At 43.1% G+C, this 21,386-nt stretch overlaps 1 protein-coding gene across 1 annotated transcript in view; it reads left to right on the top strand.

Moving 5' to 3' along the window:
• Positions 1 to 21,386, top strand: part of NEK1 (NIMA related kinase 1) — an 827,448-nt gene that overhangs the window by 741,491 nt on the left and 64,571 nt on the right. Inside the window, exon 31 of the mRNA XM_053700237.1 lies at positions 15,741 to 15,873. Coding sequence (XP_053556212.1) covers positions 15,741 to 15,873 — 133 coding nt within the window. The remainder of the gene's footprint in view (positions 1 to 15,740; positions 15,874 to 21,386) is intronic.

Here is a 21,386-nt window from a genome sequence, read left to right as displayed (position 1 = left end):
TCCACGGCCCGCCCTGTCACTTTAAGGCAGGTGTTTTTTATTTTTAAACTACAGTCACCACTGCACCCTATAGTTTCTCCTTTTTTCTTGCTTGTCTTCGGTCAAATGACTGGGAGTGGCAGTTAGGGGAGGAGCTATATAGACAGCTCTGCTGTGGGTGTCCTCTTGCAACTTCCTGTTGGGAAGGAGAATATCCCACAAGTAATGGATGAACCCGTGGACTGGATACACCACAAGAGAAAGAAATTTATCAGGTAAGCATAAATGTTGTTTTTGGCGCGAAAAGGCACGTTCGTTGACGCTAGTTCGTTATTTCCGGCATTGTAGTTGATGCAGGGTTTCACACAGAGTTGCGTCGTTAGTGTCGCGAGTGTGTCATTTCCGGACAACTTTTTTCATTATTTATTGCCCCATTGCTTTTGCCTCTTGCCTTTTTCTTTGTCAGAAGGCTATGCTATTTGCATTTTTCCCATTCCCCCTATAAGGAAATTGATAGTTTTGCTTTATATGTTGTTTTTTCTTTTACATTCTGCAAGATGTCTCAATCTGATCCTGCCTCAGAAGTATCTGCTGGAACTTTGCTGCCTGACATCGGTTCTACCAAAGCTAAGTGCATTTGTTGTAAAATTGTGGAGATTATATCTCCTAATGTCATTTGTATTAGTTGTCATGATAAACTTTTACATGCAGATAAAGTGTCGATCTGTAATAGTACATTGCCGGTTGCAGTTCCTTCAACTTCTAATGTACATGATATACCTATGAATTTTAAAGAATTTGTTACTGATTCTATTCAGAAGGCTTTGTCTGCATTTCCACCTTCTAATAAGCGTAAGAGGTCTTTTAAAACTTCTCATTCAGTTGATGAAATTTCAAATGACTGACAACATAATGAATTATCCACCTCTGATGAGGATCTATCTGATTTAGAAGATCCTTCCTCAGACATTGACACTGACAAATCTACTTATTTATTTAAAATAGAGTATATGCGTTCTTTGTTAAAAGAAGTGTTAGTTAGAATTGTTAATTACTTTGGATATTGAGGAAGCTAGTCCTCTTGATATTAAAACTAGTAAACGTTTAAATGCTGTTTTTAAACCTACTGTGGTTACTCCAGAGGTTTTTCCTATTCCTGATGCTATTTCTGACATGATTTCTAAGGAATGGAATAAGCCAGGTACTCCTTTTAATCCTTTTAAAAAATTGTATCCTTTATCAGCGATTGTAGTAGAGTTTTGGGAAAAGATCCCCAAAGTTGATGGGGCTATTTCTACTCTTGCAAAAAGAACCACTATTCCTATGGAAGATAGTACTTCCTTTAAAGGATTACTTTCTGTTATAATTTTTAAGCTAAACAACTAACATATTAAAGTTAATAAACATTAATTAAAACCTACTGACCTATATTTCTCTTATTAGGTGTATCCAGTCCACGGATCATCCATTACTTGTGGGATATTCTCCTTCCCAACAGGAAGTTGCAAGAGGATCACCCACAGCAGAGCTGCTATATAGCTCCTCCCCTAACTGCCATATCCAGTCATTCTCTTGCAAGCTCTCAACATAGCTGGAGGTAGTAGAGGAAAGTGGTAAAATATAGTTAGTTTTTTCTTCAATCAAAAGTTTATTGTTTTTAAATGGTACCGGAGTTGTGCTATTTTATCTCAGGCAGCATTTAGAATCTGCCTGCGTTTTTCTATGATCTTAGCAGAAGTAACTAAGATCCACTGCTATTCTCACATATGTCTGAGGAGTGAGGTAACTTCAGAGGGAGAATGGCGTGCAGGGTATCCTTCAATAAGGTATGTGCAGTTAAGTTTTTCTAGGGATGGAATTTGCTAGAAAATGCTGCTGATACCGGATTAATGTAAGTTAAAGCCTAAATACAGTGATTTAATAGCGACTAGTATCAGGCTTGCTATCAGAGGTATATACTCTGATTAATGTGCAATATAAAACGTTTGCTGGCATGTTTAATCGTTTTTATATATGCTTTGTTGATAAAACTTATTGGGGCCTAGTTTTTTCCACATGGCTGGCATTATTTTTGCCTAGAAACAGTTTCCTGGGGCTTTCCACTGTTATAGTATAAAAGTTACAGTTGGTGCAGTTAAAATTACAAACTATGACATTCAGCTTCCCTCAGCAGTCCCCTGCATGCTATAGGACATCTCTGAAGGGCTCAAAAGGCTTCAAAAGTAGGAGCTGTGGCAGTTGTTATGACTGTTTAAAAAACATATTTTTCATTTTGTTAATCTGTTTTTTGTATTAAGGGGTTAATCATCCATTTGCAAGTGGGTGCAATGCTCTGCTAACTTGTTACATACACTGTAAAAATTTGGTTAGTTTAACTGCCTTTTTTCACTGTTATTTCAAATTTTGGCAAAATTTGTTTCTCTTAAAGGCACAGTAACATTTTTTTTTATATTGCTTGTTAACTTGATTTAAAGTGTTTTCCAAGCTTGCTAGTCTCATTGCTAGTCTGTATAAACAGGTCTGACATAGAGGAAACTCCTTGTCCATTATGTTTAAAAGCCATGGTGGAATCCAATAGGAGAATGTGTACTAAATGTATTGATTTCACTTTAAACAATAAAGATCAGCTGTTATCTTTAAAAGAATTATCACCAGAGGATTCTAACGAGGGGGAAGTTATGCCGACTAACTCTCCCCACGTGTCAGACCCTTTGACTCCCGCTCAAGGGACTCACGCTAAAATGGCGCCAAGTACATCAAAGACGCCCATAGCTATTACTTTGCAGGACATGGCGGCAATCATGGATAATACCCTGTCAGCGGTATTAGCCAGACGGCCTGAATTCAGAGGAAAGCGCGATAGCTCTGGGGTTAGACGTAATACAGAGCGCGCAGATGTTTTAAGGCCCATGTCTGATACTGCGTCACAATATGCAGAAGCTGAGGAAGAGCTTCAGTCTGTGGGTGACGTCTCTGACTCGGGGAAACCTGATTCAGATATGTCTACTTTTAAATTTAAGCTTGAGAACCTCCGGGTGTTGCTTGGAGAGGTTTTAGCTGCTCTGAATGACTGTGACACAATTGCAGTGCCAGAGAAATTGTGTAGACTGGATAAATACTACGCGGTGCCGGTGTGTACTGATGTTTTTTCCAATACCTAAAAGGTTTACAGAAATTATTACTAAGGAGTGGGACAGACCCGGTGTGCCGTTTTTTCCCCCCCTCCTATTTTTAGAAAAATGTTTCCAATAGACGCCACCACACGGGACTTATGGCAGACGGTCCCTAAGGTGGAGGGAGCAGTTTCTACTTTAGCAAAGCGTACCACTATCCCTGTCGAGGACAGTTGTGCTTTTTCAGATCCAATGGATAAAAAATTAGAAGGTTACCTTAAGAAAATGTTTATTCAACAGCCCCTTGCATGCATTGCTCCTGTCACTGCTGCTGCTGCGTTCTGGTTTGAGTCTCTGGAAGAGGCCTTTCAGACAGCTACTCCATTGACTGAAATACTTGACAAGCTTAGAACACTTAAGCTAGCTAATTCTTTTGTTTCTGATGCCATTGTTCATTTGACTAAACTAACGGCTAAGAATTCTGGATTCGCCATCCAGGCGCGTAGGGTGCTATGGCTTAAATCTTGGTCAGCTGACGTGACTTCAAAGTCTAAATTACTTAACATTCCCTTCAAGGGGCAGACCCTATTCGGGCCTGGTTTGAGGGAAATTATTGCTGACATTACTTGAGGTAAGGGTCATACCCTTCCTCAGGACAGGGCCAACTCAAGGGCCAAACAGTCTAATTTTCGTGCCTTTCGAAACTTCAAGGCAGGTGCAGCATCAACTTCCTCTGCTACAAAACAAGAGGGAACTTTTGCGCAATCCAAGCCGGCCTGGAAATCTAACCAGGCCTGGAGCAAAGGCAAGCAGGCCAGAAAGCCTGCTGCTGCCTCTAAGACAGCATGAAGGAACGGCCCCCTATCCGGCAACGGATCTAGTAGGGGGCAGACTTTCTCTCTTCGCCCAGGCGTGGGCAAGAGATGTTAAGGATCCCTGGCCGTTGGAGATCATATCTCAGGGATATCTTCTGGACTTCAAAGCTTCCCCCCCACAAGGGAGATTTCACCTTTCGAGATTATCTGTAAACCAGATAAAGAAAGAGGCATTCTTACGCTGTGTGCAAGACCTCCTAATAATGGGAGTGATCCATCCAGTTCCACAGATGGAACAAGGACAGGGATTTTATTAAAATCTGGAACCTTCAGACCAATTTTGGATCTAAAGATCCCTCAGAGTTCCATCGTTCAAAATGGAAACTATTCGGACAATCCTACCTATGATCCAGGAGGGTCAGTACATGACCACAGTGGATTTGAAGGATGCTTACCTTCACATACCGATTCACAAAGATCATCATCGGTTCCTAAGGTTTGCCTTTCTAGACAGGCATTACCAGTTTGTGGCTCTTCCCTTCGGGTTAGCTACAGCCCCAAGAATTTTTACAAAGGTTCTGGGGTCTCTTCTGGCGGTCGTAAGACCACGGGGCATAGCAGTGGCCCCTTATCTAGACGACATCCTGATACAGGCGTCAAACTTCCAAATTGCCAAATCTCATACGGACATAGTGTTGGTATTTCTGAGGTCGCATGGGTGGAAAGTGAACGAGGGAAAGAGTTCTCTATCACCCCTCACAAGGGTTTCCTTCCTAGGAACTCTGATAGATTCTGTAGAAATGAAAATTTACCTGACGGAGTCCAGGTTATCAAAGCTTCTAAATTCCTGCCGTGTTCTTCACTACATTCCGCGCCCTTCGGTGGCTCAGTGCATGGAAGTGATCGGCTTAATGGTAGCGGCGATGGACATAGTGCCATTTGCGCGCCTACATCACAGACCGCTGCTCAGTCAGTGGAATGGGGATTACACAGATTTGTCCCCTCTGCTAAATCTGGATCAAGAGACCAGAGATTCTCTTCTCTGGTGGCTATCTCGGGTCCATCTGTCCAAAGGTATGACCTTTCGCAGGCCAGATTGGACAATTGTAACAACAGATGCCAGCCTTCTAGGTTGGGGTGCAGTCTGGAATTCCCTGAAGGCTCAGGGATCGTGGATCGTGGACGTGCAGTCTGGAGTTAAGAGCAATATTCAATGTTCTTCTAGCTTGGCCTCAGCAACCCTGAGGTTCATCAGATTCAGTCGGACAACATCACGACTGTGGCTTACATCAACCATCAAGGGGGGACCAGGAGCTCCCTAGCGATGTTAGAAGTCTCCAAGATAATTCGCTGGGCAGAGACTCACTCTTGCCATCTATCAGCGATCTATATCCCAGGTGTAGAGAACTGGGAGGCGGATTTTCTAAGTCGTCAGACTTTTCATCCGGGGGAGTGGGAACTCCATCCGGAGGTGTTTGCTCAATTGGTTCCTCATTGGGGCACACCAGAATTGAATCTCATGGCGTCTCACCAGAACGCCAAGCTTCCTTATTACGGATCCAGGTCCAGGGACCCAGAAGCGACGCTGATAGATGCTCTAGCAGCACCGTGGTTCTTCAACCTGGCTTATGTGTTTCCACCGTTTCCTCTGCTCCCCCGACTGATTGACAGAATCAAACAGGAGAGAGCATCGGTGATCTTGATCGCGCCTGCGTGGCCACGCAGGACCTGGTATGCAGACCTGGTGGACATGTCATCCTTTCCACCTTGGCCTCTGCCTCTGAGACAAGACCTTCTATTACAAGGTCCTTTCAATCATCCAAATCTAATTTCTCTGAGACTGACTGCCTGGAGATTGAACGCTTGATTTTATCAAGGCGTGGCTTCTCCGAGTCAGTCATTGATACCTTAATACAGGCACGAAAGCCTGTAAACAGGAAAATCTACCATAAGATATGGCGCAAATATCTTCATTGGTGTGAATCCAAGAATTACTCATGGAGTAAGGTTAGGATTCCTAGGATATTGTCCTTTCTCCAAGAGGGTTTGGATAAAGGATTATCAGCTAATTCTTTAAAGGGACAGATTTCTGCTCTGTCTATCCTTTTGCACAAGCGTCTGGCAGAGGTTCCAGACGTCCAGGCATTTTGTCAGGCTTTGGTTAGAATTAAGCCTGTGTTTAAACCTGTTGCTCCTCCATTGAGCTTAAACTTGGTTCTTAAGGTTCTTCAAGGAGTTCCGTTTGAACCCCTTCATTCCATTGATATCAAACTTTTATCTTGGAAAGTTCTGTTTTTGATGGCTATTTCCTCGACTCGTAGAGTCTCTGAGTTATCAGCTTTACAATGTGATTCTCCTTATCTGATTTTCCATACAGATAAAGTAGTTCTGCGTACAAATCCTAGGTTTTTACCTAAGGTAGTTTCCAACAAGAATATTAATCAAGAGATTGTTGTTCCATCATTGTGTCCTAATCCTTCTTCAAAGCGACTAAAGATTTTCGTCAAACATCTTCCCTGTTTGTTGTTTACTCTGGACAGAGGAGAGGTCAAAAGGCTTCGGCAACCTCTCTTTCTTTTTGGCTTTGGAGCGTAATACGCTTAGCCTATGAGACTGCTGGACAGCAGCCCCCTGAAAGGATTACAGCTTATTCTACTAGAGCTGTGGCTTCCACCTGGGCCTTTAAAAAGAGGCTTCTGTTGAACAGATTTGCAAAGCTGCGACTTGGTCTTCGCTTCATACCTTTTCAAAATTTTACAAATTTGATACTTTTGCTTCTTCGGAGGCTATTTTTGGGAGAAAGGTTCTACAGGCAGTGGTTCCTTCCGTTTAAGTACCTGCCTTGTCCCTCCCTTCATCCGTGTACTTTAGCTTTGGTATTGGTATCCCACAAGTAATGGATGATCCGTGGACTGGATACACCTAACAAGAGAAAACATAATTTATGCTTACCTGATAAATTTATTTCTCTTGTGGTGTATCCAGTCCACGGCCCGCCCTGTCCTTTTAAGGCAGGTCTAAATTTTAAACTACAGTCACCACTGCACCCTATGGTTTCTCCTTTCTCTGCTAGTTTCGGTCGAATGACTGGATATGGCAGTTAGGGGAGGAGCTATATAGCAGCTCTGCTGTGGGTGATCCTCTTGCAACTTCCTGTTGGGAAGGAGAATATCCCACAAGTAATGGATGATCCGTGGACTGGATACACCACAAGAGAAATAAATTTATCAGGTAAGCATAAATTATGTTTTTCTCCAAAACAAAGTTTCATAACGTTCTAAAAGTTATCTTTTATTCGCCGATGATGTCACGTTATCCTGCCCACTATTTTCAGCACTGCATGTTCAAAATACTTAAACCAATAACTTTGTGTTTAAAGCGCCATTTTGAAACCTAGGTATTGTAAACGGATTGGTACAGAGCAAAGGATACCCACGGAGTGGGTTTGGAAAACAATTACATTTGCAGACAAGATTTCTGATATACAGTAGAGATATGTTAATGAAATGCTATTGATAAAACGCATATTTGGGGTAGTTAGTTAGTAACAGGCATAGAAAATATTTACTTACAGTGGCCCTTTAAAGATCCTTTAGATAGGAAGCTTGAATCTTATCTAAGGAAAGCCTATTTATATTCAGGTCATCTTCTTAGGCCTGCAATTACTTTGGCTGATGTTGTAGCTGCTTCAACTTTTTGGTTGGAGAATTTAGCGCAACAAGAATTGGATTCTGACATATCTATCATTGTTCACTTACTGCAACATGCTAATCATTTTATTTGTGATGCCATTTTTGATATTATCAAAATTGATGTTAGATCCATGTCTTTAGCTATTTTAGCTAGAAGAGCTTTGTGGCTTAAATCTTGGAATGCTGATATGATATCTAAGTCTAGATTACTATCTCTTTCTTTCCAAGGTAATAATTTATTTGGTTCTCAGTTGGATTCTATTATTTCAACTGTTACTGGGGGGAATGGAGTTTTTTTGCCTCAAGATAAAAAAACCTAAGAGTAAATCTAAGGCTTCTAATCGTTTTCGTTCCTTTCGTCAAAATAAGGAACAAAAACCTAATCCTTCCTTCAAGGAATCTGTTTCCAATTGGAAGCCTTCCTCAAATTGGAATAAATCCAAGCCTTTCAAGAAACCAAAATCAGCCCCTAAATCCGCATGAAGGTGCGGCCCTCATTCCAGCACAGCTGGTAGGGGGCAGATTAAGGTTTTTCAAGGATGTTTGGATAAATTCTGTCCAAAATCAATGGATTCAGAGCATTGTCTCGCAGGGGTACCGAATAGGATTCAGAGTAAGACCTCCTGTGAGAAGATTTTTTCTCTCACGCATCCCAGTGAATCCAGTAAAAGCTCAGGCTTTCCTGAAGTGTGTTTCAGATCTGGAGGTTTCAGGGGTAATCATGCTGGTACCTTTTCAGGAACAAGGCCTGGGGTTTTATTCAAATCTATTCATTGTCCCGAAGAAGGAAAATTCTTTCAGACCATTTCTGGATCTGAAGTTTTTGAATCATTTTGTAAAAGTCCCAACTTTCAAGATGGTGATTATAAGGACTATTCTGCATTTTGTTCAGCAAGGTCATTACATGTCCTCAATAGACTTACAGGATGCGTATCTTCATATTCCGATTCATCCAAACCACTATCTGTTTCTGAGATTCTCTTTTCTAGACAAGCATTACCAGTTAGTTGCTCTTCCATTTGGCCTAGCAACAGCTCCAAGAATCATTTTGAAGGTTTTCGGTGCCCTTCTATCTCTAATCAGAGAGCAGGATATTGCGGTGTTTCCTTATTTGGACGATATCTTGGTACTGGCTCAATCTTTTCATTTAGCAGAATCTCGCATGAATCAATTTGTGTTGTTTCTTCGAAGACATGGTTGGAGGATCAATTTACCAAAGAGTTCCTTGATTCGTCAGACAAGGGTCACCTTTTTAGGTTTACAGATAGATTCAGTGTCCATGACTTTGTCTTTAACAGACAAGAGACAAATTAAATTGGTTGCTGTCAAAACCTTTAGCCTCGATCATTCCCTTCAGTGACTATGTGCATGGAAGTTTTAGGTCTCATGACTGCAGCATCGTTTGCTCATTTTCATATGAGACCTCTGCAGCTTTCCATGCTTAATCAATGGTGCAGGGATTATACTCGGATATCACAGTTGATATACTTAAATCCCAACATTCAACTCTCTCTTTGCTGGTGGTTAGTCCATCATCGGATTATTCAAGGGGCCTCTTTTGTTCATCCTGCCTGGACTGTGATCGCAACAGATGCAAGTCTCACAGGTTGGGGAGCTGTCTGAGGGTCTCTGACAGCATAAGGAGTTTGGAATCCTCAAGAAGCGAGGTTACCAATCAATATTTTAGAACTCTGTGCTATTTTCAGGACTCTTCAGGCTTGGCCACTATTAAAGAGAGAATTATTAATTCCTTTTCAGACAGACAATATCACAACTGTGGCATATGTCAATAATCAAGGGGGGGGGCTCGCAGTCCTTTAGCGATGAAAGAAGTATCTTGGATACTTTCTTGGGCGGAATCCAACTCCTGTCTAATTTCTGCGATACATTTCCAGGTGTAGACAATTGGGAAGCGGATAATCTCTGTTGTCTGTCTTTACATCCAGGGGAGTGGTCTCTCCATCCAGATGTATTTTGTCAGATTGTACAGATTTGGGGTCTCCCCGAAATAGATCTGATTGCTTCCTATCTAAGCAAGACGCTTCCCAGGTACCTTTCCAGGTGCAGGGATCCTGAGGCGGAGATAGTGGATGCGTTAGAAGTTCCTTGGTTTTACCAACCTGCTAACATTTTTCCGCCTCTAGTTCTCCTTCCAAGGGTGATCTCCAAGATCATATTGGATCAATCGCATGTGTTTCTGATAGCACCAACATGCCTCACAGGTTTTGGTATGCGGACCTTGTCCGGATGTCCAGTTGCCAACCTTGGCCACTTCCTTTAAGGCCAGACCTTCTGTCTCAAGGGCCGTTTTTCCATCAGGATCTCAAATCGCTAAATTTGAAGGTATGGAAATTGAACGCTTAGTGGTTAGTCATAGAGGTTTCTCTGACTCAGAGATTAATACTATGCTACAGGCTCGTATGTCTGTTTCAAGAAAGATTTATTATCGGGTTTGGAAAACCTATATTTCATGGTGTTTTTCTCATAAATTCTCTTAGCATTCTTTTAGAATTCGTAGAATTTTACAGTTTCTTCAGGATGGTTTGGATAAAGGTTTGTCTGCAAGTACTTTGAATGGACAAATCTCTGCTCTTTCTGTTTTATTTCACAGAAAAATTGCTAATCTTCCTGATATTCACTGTTTTGTCCAGGCTTTAGTTCATATCAAGCCTGTTATTAAATCAATCTCTCCTCCTTGGAGTCTTAATTTGGTTTTGAAGGCTTTGCAGGTTCCTCCTTTTGAGCCAATGCATTCTTTGCATATTAAACTACTTTCTTGGAAAGTGTTGTTCCTTTTGGCTATCTCTTCAGCTAGAAGAGTTTCTGAATTGTCTGCTCTCTCTTGTGAGTCTCCTTTTCTGATTTTCCATCAGGATAAAGCTGTTTTGTGGACTTCAGGTCAGAAAGTCTCTGCCATTTCTTTGCTTAAAGCTTTTGATTCACAAGGCTTATGTAGAGGCGGGACAGTCTCCGCCTCAGAGAATTACAGCTCATTCTACTAGATCTGTCGCCACTTCTTGGGCTTTTAAGAATGAAGCTTCAGTTGATTTGCAAAGCAGAAACTTGGTCTTCTTTGCATACATTTACTAAATTTTACCATTTTGATGTATTTGCTTCTTCTGAAGCAGTCTTTGGTAGAAAAGTTCTTCAGGCAGCTGTTTCAGTTTGATTCTTCTGCCTATGATTTAAGGGTTTTTTTCTTGAAATTTATGTGAAATTTTTTAACAAAGACTGTTTTGTGGATTTAATTTTTTCAGCAGAAATAGCGTGTTTTTTTTATCCCTCCCTTTCTAGTGACTCTTCTGTGGTCTCCCACATATTGGGTATTTCTATCCCATAAGTCACTAGCTCATGGACTCTTGCCAATTACATGAAAGAAAACATAATTTATGTAAGAACTTACCTGATAAATTTATTTCTTTCATATTGGCAAGAGTCCATGAGTCCTTTTTATGGTGGTTATGATTTTTGTATAAAAAGCACAATTTTATTTCCAGTTCCTCTTTTTGTATGCTTTTTTACTCCTTATTTTATCACCCCACTACTTGGCTATTCGTTAAACTGAATTGTGGGTGTGGTGAGGGGGTGTATTTATAGGCATTTTGAGGTTTGGGAAACTTTGCCCCTCCTGGTAGGATTGTATATCCCATACGTCACTAGCTTATGGACTCTTGCCAATATGAAAGAAATGAATTTATCAGGTAAGTTCTTACATAAATTATGTTTTTCAAAACAAATTAACACCTTGTATGCTGCAATTGTGTTTCAATAGCCAAACTACACCAACAATTTGTTTTATTTGGAGACAATCCAGACTTGTTACTAAAGTAGACATGTGTCATGAATACCAGACAGCTAAGGCTACCCCCCCCCCCACCGCCCCTGTTGTTTCTCAATGGTTTTGGGCTCCTCAGAGCAACCACAATCTCTGAAAGCTTTTGTTTGCTTGTTTTGTGAAGAGCTGGTGTATGACCAGAAAAACTCTCCTAGGCTGGCCGGGCTCCTGGAACTCCCGGTCGGCCGCCTCACAACGGACACCCGCCTAACTCCTCTCAGGCTGGCCGGGCTCCTGGAACTCCCGGTCGGCCGCAGGACACCCGCTAACTTTACCCCTGGTCGCTCCAGCAACCATGTGCCCCAGAGCTCCGCTCTTTTGGGGATTAGTAGCCCCTTGGAGGACAAGAGGTGGGGGAATTACCGGAGGGGAGCTCCTTTGGAAACCAGAGGTTTTGGACACCCCTATCCCCATAACTTCAACGGACAGTAACTCTGGTCCCCAGAAACGAATCATGCTGATTTTTGGACTGTGGCATCTGGGGGCCGAGAGCTTTAAAATGACACCGCTCCACCAGGATCACCCCGAAAACCGTTAGGTGGGCTCCTGCTAGAATCCCTTTCCTGGGCTACATTGCATTCTGTTCCAGGCAAAGGAAGGACCCTCTGGCAGAGCTACCCAGTCGGGGTACCTGGAGTCTACCACAGGGTGGGACACTGAGTACTGGTGCTATCGGGGTGGCTACAGGCTGTGGTCACTTGCCATCTACATAGCTGCAGTCGGCAGGGAGGAAGCAGGACCCGTTTGGCGGAGCTACCCTGTAGGGGTAGCCGGGATATCAGTCACATTGATTGGCAGCGGTGAGATCTGCTTCTTTTACAAGGTTCCTGCTGACAGAGGAGAAGCGCCACAGTAGCCGGTAAATATGGAGGCAGAGTTCCTAGGGAGAGTACAAAAGAAGCTGACCAGAACGAAAGATCCTTGTCCGGAACAGGATATTCTGGGATGGAGGAACCTTGCCCTCCGAGAGCTCTGGGGGGAGGCTCTTCAGCAGGAGCGGAATGATGGAAAGGTCCTACCCACCAATAATGAGAGGTACTGGGTCCGGTGGGATTTGCGGGTGCCCTTCCTGGGAGAACAGCCAAAGAAAGAATGGCTCTCTGTTCTATATAGACTGGTCCAGCAAGAGATGTGGGTGGAGGAGAGCTACCTGGCCCTCCAATGGCTCGTTATGCAAGTGCAGCCATGGCTGGAGGATGGCTCCCCCACAGAGGGCTTTGGCTTCGGCGGCCCTGGATTACTGTTTGCAAAAAGGACAGAGGATCCACAGTTTGGGAGCTAGACGGACCAGGGTCTGCAGGATATCTCTGGGCTCCAAGAGGAACTGCTGGATCTCTTGGAGGAAACCTGGCTGCTAGACGATCTGGATTTTATAATTGACCAGGAAGAGGCACTGGTCAAAGAATACAAGAGTCTGCTAGACCTTGTTGAGCAGAGTGCCAAGGGTATACAGATCTGGGGTGCAGCCCTCTGGGATTCATGGAGCTCGACCATGGAGGAGGGGCAACCAAGAAAAAGGGAACCAGGGCTGCTGGATCCTGATCAGCAGTCTGGCTTTGAGCTTATGGTCTTGGACCAGGGGGCCACCCCAGCAGAAGCGCTGGCAACAGGGCAGAGAGCCGCCAGCCTCTGCCCAGCACCTGTAACAGCTCCAGGAAACCAGGGAGAGGAGGTAGGCATTCTCCTTCCCCTTACACAGAATCCCTTCCCGGGAAAGGAGACAGTCGGTCTCTCTCCCCAGCGGCAGAGCCATCCCCTGGGAGTGGAGATAGTCGTCCTCCCTCCCCTTACAGAGAACCCCTTGCAGGGAGAGATGGATGTCGATAACTCTCCCCAGCAGCAGAACCCCTTCCCGGGAGAGGAGACAGACGGTCTCCCCAGCGGCACAGCTGGGAGAGGAGACAATCGGTCTCTCTCCTCAGCAGCAGAGCCAGGAACAGGGAGAGGAGACAGTCGGTCTTTCTCCCCAGCGGCAGAGCCATCCCCTGGGAGCCGAGGTAGTCGTCCTCCCTCCCCCTAAGCAGAACCCCTTCCTGCGAGAGGAGACAGTCGGTCTCTCTTAACAGCGGCAGAGCTATCCCCTGGGAGTAAAGGTAGTCGTCCTCCCTCCCCTTACAGAGAACCCCTTGCAGGGAGAGATGGATGTCAATAACTCTCCCCAGCAGCAGAACCCCTCCTGGGAGAGGAGACAGTCGGTCTCTCTCCCCAGCGGCAGAGCCAGGAGCAGGGAGAGGAGACAGTCGGTATCTTTCCCCAGCGGCCGAATCCCTTTCTGGGAGAGGAGACAGTTGGTCTCTCTCCCCAGCGGCAGAACCCCGTACAGGGAGCAGAAACAGCCGATCTCCCTCCGCAGCGGCAGCACAGTTTGCCATAGAGCGGAGGTAGCAGACCTCCCTCCCCAGTGGTAGATCATCTTCTCGGGAGAAGAGACAGACGGTCTCTCCCCTCAGTAGCTCGGCAGGGTCTCTACCTTTTTTTGTCCCAGAGTATTTCTCACCGGGGGCAGGCATTGCATTGGGCAAGGAGGATTAAAGCTTATGCAGTTGGTGCCACATGTTTGGGCACCCAAGCTTTGCCAGCCCCACCAAGAAGAAGCAACCTCCCCCTCCGGTCTGCGGGTACTAAAAAGAGTGTCACAGAGAGAGGCCGTGTTGCCATGGAACTTAAGGACACTGGAACTTGTGGGACAGCAATTGTTTGGGAGTCAGCCTTAGCAAACTTGTTTGGGACTTTGCCTTATGTGACTATCCCTGCGCCCAGGGTGCAGGGTATAAACTACAGCAGGAACCCCCCAGGATGCCCCAAGCTCAGGAGAGATGGAATAACCTCTCCCAACAACCAAGAAGTGGAGGGCCACCGTCGGACAGCCCCAGGCCAACCCGTTAAGGGTCTAACCGGGTCTGCCGAACTGGAGGGGAGAGATGTCACGAATACCAGACAGCTAAGGCCACCCCCCACCCTCCTACAACCTCATCCCTGTTGTTTCTCAGTGGTTTTGGGCTCCTCATAGCAACCACAATCTCTGGAAGCTTTTGTTTGCTTGTTTTGTGAAGAGCTGGTGTATGACCAGGAAAACCCTCCTAGGCTGGCCGGGCTCCTGGAACTCCCGGTCGGCCGCCTCACAACGGACACCCGCCTAACTCCTCTCAGGCTGGCCGGGCTCCTGGAACTCCCGGTCGGCCACAGGACAGCAGGACACCCGCTAACTTTACCCCTAGTCGCTCCAGCAACCATGTGCCCCAGAGCTCCGCTCTTTTGGGGATTAGTGGTCCCTAGGGAGGACAAGAGGTGGGGGAATTACCGGAGGGGAGCTCCTTTGGGAACCAGGGGTTTTGGACACCCCTATCCCCATAACTTCAACGGACTGTAACTCCGGACTGTGGCATCTGGGGACCAAGAGCTTTAAAATGACACCCTGGAAGTGCCGCCACTCCACCGGGATCACCACGAAACAGCCACCCCTGTGTCCTGGGACTGTGGCTTCTATGGAGGTGCCAGCCTGTCTGGAGGGGTGGGAATGGCGGGAAAATTGAGGCATTGTTCAGCGTCTTATCAAGATAAGTTGTGTGTATAAAAGATGTGTGTGTTTTCAATAAAATCAGTTCTTATTTCACCTGAATGCTAGTCTGTCTAGTCATTTAGGTGGGCTCCTGCTAGAATCACTTTCCTGTGCTACATAGAAGCCTGTTCCAGGCAAAGGAAGGACCCTCTGGCAGAGCTACCCAGTCGGGGTAGCTAGAGTCTGCCACAGGGTGGGACACTGAGTACTGGTGCTGTCGGGCATCAGGGGTGGCTACAGGCTGTGGTCACTTGCCATCTACATAGCTGCAGTCGGCAGGGAGGAAGCAGGACCTGTTTGGCGGAGCTACCCTGTCGGGGTAGCCGGAATATCCGTCACAACATGTCTATCCACAGTATGTTAGAATAATGCAGTTTATCTGATAATCTCTACTGAGCCTAGTTAGGTACAGATATGTGGCAGAGTTAGCACTGAGAAGTCTGCATTTCAAGTTCTGAGACATCCCGGACTGATTTATACCACCCAGAAGTCTTTAATAGTTCTTACTTTTCCTCTGTTCATAGCTACTTCCTGCTGACATTAATTCAGTTTCTATGTGTTTATTAGAATGAGATTTTAGCTTTTCTTTCTTTAGTTGAACATGCCAACTGCTGTAAGGGTCCCCTTCCCTTGATCATTGTCTGGGTTTCTGGATATGACCCATTGTTTTTTTCTGTCACATTTACAGGATATTAATAATGTTATATTATGTAATATTACTAATAATGTTTTTGCTGCTGGTTTTAGGCAATACATGAAGATGAAGATGAGAACATTGATACCTGCTCCACAGTTGTTGAGACAATTCTAGGCAGTGATCACCAGCATGTGTATCCCAGGGTCCTTCGCTTGGTTATGGCGGATGGAGCCTATCAGGAAGGTAAATGACTTGACTTTTTATCAATTGTTATATGTGAAAATATATATGGCAAATTTAATCCACACAATAAATGAGTGCACAGCTTCAAAATAGAGTAGGTGCTCAAAACGCAGACTAGCAGTTCCAGTATAGCAGCTTACTGGTCCCTAGTATAACACAAGCAAAAGATATCTAACTGGAGGCTAAGAATAAGAACAGTTGGTTTTCTGAAATTACTACAAATTTCTAGGCCACCTTTACAAGTGGCCATTTTATTAGGCATAAAGCAAGTGCTGTGCGTTTAATTTGTCATCTTTTTATTAACATTTTAAAATATATACATAGAAAAAATATATCAAGGAAAATCCAAACTCATATTAAACATAGGATATTAGAATAACAGAAAATAATGAAAATATAAATGTCATCAGTAAATAAATAATAAGTAAAGCATTGGTATAAGCAATTGGAATCGTATAATAATTCATCTTGAGAAAATTGTTCATAGAAAACCAATAAAGAAAATATAAAAATTTAAAAAAAATGTTTGGTCTGTGATATTTGAAAGAGATAAAAACATGAAATAGTCTGTTAGTGTACAGGATTTGCTAATATACATGCACATCATTAATAATGCTAATAAGCACTTTAGAACTGAAATGGCTATATAAATATGATGTATTCTGTTAAATGATGTCATCCCATAAAATGTAAACAACATTAAATATTGATAACGTATAGGGAATGGATCATAAGTAATAAAAAGAATGCATAAAAAATACATGCGTCACTTGATCTGTGTTTAGACAATAATGGATGGTTATGACGTTCAAACAGTATTATAATTACAATGAAATGGCAAAATGTCACATTTTAAATGTAAATTAATGTAAAGATTGCAAAAGATGACCATGAATTACCACATAAATGTCTGGAAAGAAAAGAATATGGTAGCATGATTTGGACTAACAAAAGAAAAAAAAAATTACCAATGAGAAATTAAAGAAATTGTGACACCTTGTTACAAGTAAATAATGGATGGGTGAAAAAAAACTCGAAATATTAAATGTTGTGCTGGGTACAGAGAAAGGGGAATACAATGACGAGGATTTGTGATAAAATACAAAACATAACAAACTAAACAAATCTAGTACAGGAGGAAGAGGGCCCTTACAGTCTACAGGTTGAGGGGGCAGTGACATAAGGGGCAAGATTATATATGCGGCATCGCCCGCAAAAGCCAACAATGCCGGTTTTAATCTAAGATTACAAAAAATAAAAAAGTCTAACATTACATAAAATAATAAACGAAATTATCAAATTTAAAAAAATTAAACCTAATCCCTATGAAAATAAAAAAGCCCCCCAAAAATAAAAACACCCTCTAATCTAATACTAAACTACCAATAGCCCTTAAAAGGCACCGAGTGGAGATGAGCGTGGAGCAGGACCGGCGACCATGGAGTGTGGAGGATCCTCTTTGTATGATCGCTGCCGTACACTGAATAGTGTACACAATTAAATATGAAGTCCCTTGCATTCCTATTGGCTTATTTAATTGTTCAAATTCAAATCAGCCAATAGGAAGAGAGCTACTGAAATCCTATTGGCTGTTCAAATCAGCACGTGAGAAGTCTTGGAGGCGGCAGTGAAACATAGAGATAATAGGAGAGACATAGGTCAGTGGTTGATCGAGAGGACGGGTTAATGCTCCAGCGAGCTTGCGTTTTCGCTTAGCGCAATTAATTTGAGGTCAGACCTCTGATTAATGAAAAATAGTTGCCCCACATAAAAAGGACAGTAGTTTAAAATAAAAATATGTGCATCTTTATTTTTCAAATAAAAAAAATGCACAATGCAGTTAGAAGAGGTTAAAGTGAGGGAGTGTGGGTTGTTTGGGGAAAAAAAGGGCACTGAAAGTGCCTTTACATTGAGGTCAATGGAGGGACTGTGTTTTTACTGTAAATATATGTTTATGCTTATATACATATATATATTAATATAATATAGTTAATATGTGTATATACACATTTAAACACATAAATATATATTTATATATTCATATACATATATTTTTTTAATTTTGCTGAGCGGTTTGCCCCCTCACTGTGCTGTAGCTAGGTTGTTTGCCTTAGAAAGAGGCTCCCAATTGGAGCCTATGGAAGCTTGCGCTCAACTCGTAATATAATATTGGGGTTAATACTTTAAATTGTATTCAGGAGTGTTTGGGGAGAGACTGGCAGAGCGGAGCAGCTGATGTAGATCGTCAACTTAGGTGGATGAGTCTAGCTGAAGCATTTATAATAGGTTGGTGGGAGGAGAGGCGGTGTTTTGGAAGGCCATTTAGAGGTAGATTGCAATAGTCAATGCGTGTCAAAATGAGGGAATTAATTAGTATTTTTGTACTTTTTTTGAGTAAGAAATTCTGGAAATGTTGCATAGGTGTGCACTGCAGGCTTTGGTAAGTGCTTGTATATGTGGGGCGAATATGAGTTCTACGTTAAGTGTGACCCAGAGACAGCGGACCTGGGGTGAGGTTTTGAGAATAGAGTCTCTGCCCGTTAGAGAAATGTCAAGTGTCGGATGCCTCGAAGAGGGGGGAAATAAGCAGATTGATTTGGAGGTAGTGTAAGGACCTCCAAGAGGAAATTGCAACGTTGAATCAAATGTCTATCTTACTGCCACTCATTGCAGTCTGCTACTTGACCCTTGGTAGCTTAATGTATGGAAGTGGTAGCTGCCATGGATATTATTCCTTTTGCTCGCTTCCATCTGCGACCTCTACAACTATATATGCTCAGACAGTTGAACAGCGATCACTCAGACCTGTCCCAGCTGATCAGTCTAGACCGCCTACGAGAGACTCCCGGTGGCTATCTTAGAATCATCTGTCTCAAGGCACGTGCTTCTTGAGACCGTCATGGGAGATTGTGACTAGTAAGCAAGTTAGAGGAAGTTGCTAACTGGAAAGTATATTACACCTTCCATGGCCTAGCGACTATTATATGGTAAACTGCAGTGTAGGTTTACATACCCTGGAGGTAACAATTACTTATGAAACACTTTGGCACTGTTTCCTGCAATCTTCAAATTGTAAGGTACTGGCCATTTGTCATCATTAGCACATAGCAATGCAATGAGCCATTAACAGACTGCAGCAGACATCTCACCAGCTCATTTAAAAAAAAAATCTCAGTGCAATGGCCATACTAGATGCCTTGCAGATTGTTTCCTTGGCTTTCCTAGAGGTGGTGAGACTAATTTACACACTTTAGAGCAGCAACATCTTTTTAAATAATTGGTTATATTTATTTCTAAGCTGTGTTTAATTTTTGTATTAAAATTATAACATTTTCTAGATTTTATCTGAGTGCTAGTGTGGTTTTGGAGACTTTGAGGGTTGCTGTTGTCACTTTCTCTGTACCTTACTATGCTGTACTGCGTTTCTATTACACTCCCCTCTCTCCTATTTCCATTCTACTTTCCTAATATGGATTTCAGTGGGGCAACTTTAGGTCCTGGACACTTAGATGGTGGGATTGAGGGCACATCTGAAGACCACCTTGTTTGTCTTCCTTCTGAGTGTATTATGTGCAAAACTATCAATATATGCCCCCTGCTCAGCTGTGTGACACTTCTGCTGAGCATATTGAAGAGAGGGGATGCCTGCTTGCTTCAAGTGGTCTAGGGGCTGCCCTACCCTCCTGGGGGTTCATCTTGCAATCCTGTTGAATTTACCTCTACCCTTACTGATTATGTCTACTCTACTGTGTCATCATTGGTGTAAGCTATGTCTCCCCCATTAAAACACAAGCAGGTATTTCCCCCGAGTATCCTATACTTACCCTGACCTGTCTGGTTCCCCTATGAGATCTATGGGGATGGCGGACTCTCATAACTCTTCAGATTAGGGCTCACTGTCCGATTCTCAGGACCTCACTCTACGTGCTGCAAGGGAAGATGTGTCCTTTAATTAAAGCTGGTGCATATCCATGTCTTGCAAAGGGAAATACATTTACTTTGGAGATAACAGAGGATCCTACCCCTCTTATGGTTTTTGCTAAAGTTCTTGATAAGTTTTTAAAGCATGCACCAAAACAGCCCACCTCTTTCCCTATTCTTGATGCTAAAAGAGATTTGGTCAGTAAGGAATAAAATAAACTGGGTACTCTCTTCATTCCTTTGGCTATATCCAATGCCATGTTTACTTTACCTGCTGCTATGCTAGAGGTATAGGAGAGTTGGATGGAGTCATCTCCACACTCGTGAGGTATATCACTATTCCCTTAAAGTTAGTACCTCTTTCAAAGACTCCATGGGCAGGAAGCTTGGAGGCTTTCATAGGTGGTCTTTCAGCAAGAAAACTACGTTTTACCCAGCTTTCAGTGTAGCTTGTAAGGCAGCTACTATGTCAGTTTGGTGCGACAACCTATTTGACAATACTGCAGGAGAGTTGACATGGCCATTAAAATTGTTTGCCTTAATGTAAAGAGTGCCGCTATGACTTGTCTTGTGCCTGAAATTCTCGTCTGCTGACGTTGTCAAAGAGCAGACGTAAATCTCTCCCTTTTCAGGGTAAGGCACTATTTGTTCCAGGCCTGGATGCTATTATATCCACTGTTACTGGTTGGAAAGAAGCCTTTCTAGCACAGGATAAAAGTTTAAATCTCAAAATTTGTTCTACCTCTAATGCCTCTAAAGTTTTCCTAAATCTGCATGGCATCCTAGTACTTCCTGATACAAACCTAAGCAGTGCAAAAAGTCTTCCTCTGTTTTCAAACCAGCATGAAGGTGTATTTCCCACTTCGGACTGAGTTCTTGTGGGGAGTTTTGGCAAACTCCATATCAGGGTATTAGAAATCATTTCCAAGGGATACAAAATTAGTTTTCGATCCAGGCCCTCACGCAAGAGATTCCTTCTGATTTGAGTGTCACGCAACCCTATCAAAACGAGCTTTAGCGTCATGTTTGGTGAATCTGGAGGTCATGGGAGTAATTTCCCTAGTTCCTCTAAGAAAACAGGTAAAGGAGTTCTACTCTGATCTATCCGTAGTACTCAGGAAAGAGGGATTTTTTTGGCCTATTCTGGATTGAAATACTCTAAAAGGTTTCTCAAGGTTCCAACTTTGAAGATGGAAACCAATGGCACTATTTTCCCATTAGTGCAGGAATGCCAGTTAATATGTACCATAGACTTGACATTTTTTCCTAATCCATCCAGATCACATGACATTTGTCAGTTTTCCCTTTGTCAAAAAGCACTTCATGGCTCGAAGAGTGTTTACCAAAGTATTAAGAGCCTTGATTATGTTAGTTCTGCCACAAGGCATTGCTGTAGTGCCCTATCTGGACGACATCCTGGTGTAAGCATGTTCCTTACACAAAGTCTTAAAGCACACAGATTGTTTTGCATCTACTACGCACCTATGGGTGGTTTGTAAATATTCCCAAGGGCTCTGGTTTCTCACACTCAAAGGCCTTTCTGGAATTTATCTGACTTTATATAAGGTTATTTCTTACTGAAGACCACATAC

The sequence above is a fragment of the Bombina bombina genome, chromosome 2 (assembly GCF_027579735.1).
Source record: "Bombina bombina isolate aBomBom1 chromosome 2, aBomBom1.pri, whole genome shotgun sequence".
Lineage (NCBI taxonomy): Eukaryota > Metazoa > Chordata > Amphibia > Anura > Bombinatoridae > Bombina > Bombina bombina.
This window is presented reverse-complemented; position numbering and strand designations above follow the sequence as displayed.